Here is a 4,806-nt window from a genome sequence, read left to right as displayed (position 1 = left end):
AGTAGGATGCCATTTGGTCTGTGCAATGCACCTGCAACCTTTCAGAGGTGCATGCTCTCTATCTTCTCTGATATGGTAGAGAAATTTCTAGAAGTCTTCATGGATGACTTCTCAGTATTTGGAGACTCATTCAGCTCTTGTCTTGACCATCTAGCACTTGTTCTAAAAAGGTGCCAAGAGACTAACCTGGTTTTAAACTAGGAGAAATGTCACTTTATGGTGACTGAAGGAATTGTCCTTGGGCACAGAATTTTGAACAAGGGAATAGAGGTGGATCAAGCTAAGATAGAGGTAATTGAAAAATTACCACCACCTGCCAATGTTAAGGCAATCAGAAGCTTTCTGGGGCATGCAGGATTCTATAGGAGGTTTATAAAGAATTTTTCGAAAATTGCAAAACCTCTGAGCAATCTGCTAGCCGCTGATACACCATTTGTCTTTGACACAAAGTGTTTGCAGGACTTTGAGACTCTGAAAGCTAAGCTGGTCACAGCACCAGTCATTTCTACACCAGACTGGACATTACCATTCGAACTAATGTGTGATGCCAGTGACCATGCCATTGGTGTAGTATTGGGACAGAGGCATGACAAGCTTCTGTATGTCATTTATTATGCTAGCCGTATTTTAAATGACGTGCAAAAGAATTACACAACCACAGAAAAGGAGTTTCTTACAGTGGTTTATGCCATTGACAAGTTCAGATCTTATTTAGTAGGATCAAAAGTGATTGTGTACACTGACCATGCTGCTCTAAAATATCTCCTTACAAAGTAGGATTTAAAACCCAGACTTATAAGATGGGTGTTGCTTCTGCAAGAGTTTGATATAGAAATAAGAGACAGAAAAAGGACAGAGAACCAAGTAGCTGATCACCTGTCCCGTATAGAACCAGTAGCAAGAGTGTCCCTCCCTCCTACTGAGATCTCTAAAACCTTTCCGGATGAGCAACTCTTTGCTATTCAAGAAGTACCGTGGTTTGTAGACATTGAAAACTATAAAGCTGTGAGATTCATACTCAAAGAGTACAGTAAGCAGCAAACAAAAAAAATTGGTTTCTGATGCAAAGTACTACTTGTGGGATGAACCATATCTCTTTAAGAGATGTGCAGACGGAATAATCCATAGATGTATGCCTAGAGAAGAGGCACAGAAGATCCTATGGCATTGCCATGGATCACAATATGGAGGACATTTCGGAGGTGAGCGAACAACCACAAAGGTTCTCTAACGTGGTTTCTACTGGCCTACCCTCTATAGAGACTCCCGAGAGTTTTGTACGTAACTGTGATAGTTGCCAGAGAGCTGGTAATCTACCTCACGGTTATGCCATGCCTCAGCAAGGGATCTTAGAGATTGAGTTGTTTGATGTATGGGCTATTGACTTTATGGGGCCTTTCCCACCATCATATTCAAACACTTATATTCTGGTGGCAGTAGACTATGTATCTAAATGGGTAGAGGCAATTGCAACACCCACTAATGATACTAAGACAGTGATGAAGTTCTTCCAGAAGCACATCTTCAGCAGGTTCGGTGTCCCTAGGGTACTGATCAGTGATGGAGGAACTCATTTCTGCAATAGAGATAAATGGGCAGGCTGAAGTCTCAAATAGAGAACTAAAACGAATCTTGGAACGGACTGTAAGTACCCGTAGAAGGGATTGGGCAAGAAGTCTGGATGATACTCTGTGGGCATACAGAACCGCATTCAAGACTCCTATAGGGACCTCTCCATACCAACTTGTATATGGAAAAGCCTGTCATCTACTAGTGGAACTGGAACACAAGGCCTACTGGGCAACCAGGTTCCTAAACCTTGATACTAAGGTAGCTGGAGAGAAAAGATTACTCCAGTTGAATGAGCTGGAGGAGTTCAGACTCAATGCTTTTGAGAATGCTAAAATTTATAAGGAGAAAGCAAAAAGGTGGCATGACAGAAAGCTGTCATCTAGAATCTTTATGCTAGGACAAAAGGTTCTGCTGTTTAACTCTAGGCTCAGGTTGTTCCCTGGGAAATTGAAATCCCGGTGGAAGGGACCATATGTGATTACAAGTGTGTCACCATATGGATATGTAGAGCTTCAGGATATTGACTCTGACAAAAAGTTCATTGTTAATGGACAAAGAGTCAAGCATTATCTTGAAGGAAATGTTGAGCAAGAATGCTCAAAACTGAGACTAAATTAAAAAGCTCAGTAAAGTCCAGCTAAAGACAGTAAAGAAGCCCTTGCTGGGAGGCAACCCAGCCATTATAAAAAATTAGATGTTTATAAAAATTATATAAGTCTATTTAATTTTGTTATTCATGTTAGTTAATGCATTTCAATGAATAAGTCAGGAAAATGGAGGTCTAGGACATAAAGCAGAGGAATCACAGTGAAAAGGAGCTCACTGGCGTCAAAACGCTAATAAAGGGGCATTCTGGGCGTTAAACGCCAGAATGGCTATCATTCTGGGCGTTTAACGCCAGAGAAGGTATCATTCTGGGCATTAAACGGCAGAATGGGCAGCATTCTGGGCTGTGATTGCTCTTAATTTCCATCCAATCTGAATCCTCTATTTTGCTACGATCCCGGTCACTGCTGTGAATACTATGCCTCTGCCGTTTTGGTTGTGTGGGAGTCACCGCTGCTGCCATGAAACTAAAAGGGAAGGGAGTTGTTATGTTAAATTATGCGATTGCGACATCAAGGTAGGGGCTTTAACTTAAATAATTTTAATTTTAAAATGCCCATAAAGTTTGTTGAATTACTGCAAAGAGGTTTAATTATCATGAGTAATTAATTGATTATATGGATGTTGAATTATGACTGTGAAATGTGATTGGAATTGTTGATTCAGTGTTATTGATTGGATGCTCCTCCATTGCTTATGGTGCATTTGAAGAAATTGGCCCTTTTAGGATTAAGCCTGATGGGAAGTCACTTTACTTGAACCCTTATATGCTTGGAACAAATGTATGAACAAAATTGAAACATTTTGCATCACCAACTGTGTTATTTTTTCTTGTTCTTTACATGCTTTTGATTGCTTGCTGGTGTTAGTGTTGTAGTGGCAAACATATTATTCCTTGATTCTCCTGTTGGTGTCAAGTTTTCATACTCGAATAAGACGATGGATCTGTACACATTTGGTGATCAGAGAACAGGTAATGAAGTTGTCACATCTGTTCATCATGTCGATTTTACTTTGTTCATTACGATCTTGAGTTGGTTGTGTGCTTGTATTTGGGATCTTGGGGTTCCTGAATTTACAGCTGAAGATGCATATACATTTCTTGTTAAGTGGTCTGAAAGATTTCTTCAGTATAAGCATAGAGAGTTCTACATTGCTGGAGAAAGCTATGCAGGTGATTGATTGATATACTAGTTTTTTCTTAAATGTTTTAGAATACTAATTTTAAAAATTTATTGCAATTGCTGGAGAAAGCTTTTGTTTTAGAAAATTTGTTGATTCGGTTACGATAGATAGATGAGATTCTTTACTAGAGTCGATATATGAATTCATCAATGTTTTGTTTTTAGTACATTTTAGTACAACTGATTCTTGCCAACTTTGGGTGATCAATTTTGTTCTTGTGGCAGATACATTATCAAACCACTGGTCCAGAGATATGGAAAGGTTTGGAAGGAAAAGTCGACATGCTTGTATGCGGGATAGGTAGTGGTGGTATCATCACTGGTGCAGGAAAATATCTGAAAGAGCAGAATTCTAACTTAAAAGTTAGTTATTCTTTAGATACATTTGCAGAAGGTAATTTCTGCTATAATCATGGTGTTATTTTCTTATGTTATCATTTTTCTTTTGACATTTTGTAGTTGATTAGTGTGAAACCAACTGAAAGTCCAGTGCTCTCAGGAGGAAAACCTGGTGAGTTACAACCTCTTCTGTGTGACAATGACTTTCTTGTATTTTTTTTAAAGAAGGTTATTTATTTATTAGACGTCCTCATGGTTAAGGTCCACAACTTCATTTGTAGTACCCAGTGATTTGTAATTTCTCATTATTAATGTGTAGGTCCATACAAGATTCAGGGGATTGGTGCAGGCTTTGTCCCCGGTGTATTAGAAGTCAATCTTCTCGATGAAATCATTCAAGTAAGCTTTATTCAAGAGTTGATAAAATGTTGTGATTCATGAAGTCAAACTAAATTTTATGTTTTGTTAACTTTGAGATATGTTTAAATTGGTAGATATTAAGTGAAGAAGCTATAGAAACTGCAAAGCAACTTATGCTTAAAGAAGGCCTATTTATAAGTTCTCCAATGTATGTGTATTAGTATTCTGTTGTGACACTTGTAATTTCTGGTAACATATTCAGTTAGTGATCAAAGAATATTTGATATTGTTAATAACCTTTTATTTTGTTTTTTTTTCTTTTGTTTGGTAATCTATCTTATTTCAGGTTTACTCTTATCAGTAACTTATTTCTTCCCAAGAAACAGATCTCACATGTTGGATTACTAGCTTGCTCTGTAGCGATGTGTTAGAAAAGATGCTTGTAAGTAGTTGCACTCCAAGTAATCAATAATAAGTTGCAGAACTCCAAATCACAATGCTTTTATCCTCATATAACTTAATTTTTACTCGGATGAAGATAATGTTACGTGTTATTTTTTGATTTTGGTTTTCATTGTTTATATTTCCAAGTGTACTAAATTGATGCCAATATGCTAGACTTTATATTGACTGAAATATGCTAGAAGAGTTAATAATTATAAATTTGATATGATACAATTTTATGTTAGGAAAAAATTGTGTTTAGTTGAATTTGTAGAACTTATTTTATTGTAAAAGAATCTTA

General features: G+C 37.3%; 1 protein-coding gene across 1 annotated transcript; it reads left to right on the top strand.

Moving 5' to 3' along the window:
* The first annotated feature begins 2,676 nt into the window (after positions 1 to 2,676).
* LOC107605373 (cysteine synthase-like) lies at positions 2,677 to 4,282 on the top strand. Its single transcript, XM_021108942.1, has 7 exons — positions 2,677 to 2,695; positions 2,845 to 2,960; positions 3,260 to 3,352; positions 3,588 to 3,725; positions 3,822 to 3,873; positions 4,021 to 4,100; positions 4,196 to 4,282. Exons 1-7 carry the CDS (start codon positions 2,677 to 2,679, stop codon positions 4,280 to 4,282), a joined length of 585 nt encoding a protein of 194 aa, XP_020964601.1.
* The last annotated feature ends 524 nt before the right edge of the window (positions 4,283 to 4,806 follow it).

The sequence above is a fragment of the Arachis ipaensis genome, chromosome B1, assembly GCF_059453495.1.
Source record: "Arachis ipaensis isolate K30076 ecotype BB chromosome B1, ASM5945349v1, whole genome shotgun sequence".
In the NCBI taxonomy this organism is placed as follows: domain Eukaryota; kingdom Viridiplantae; phylum Streptophyta; class Magnoliopsida; order Fabales; family Fabaceae; genus Arachis; species Arachis ipaensis.
This window is presented reverse-complemented; position numbering and strand designations above follow the sequence as displayed.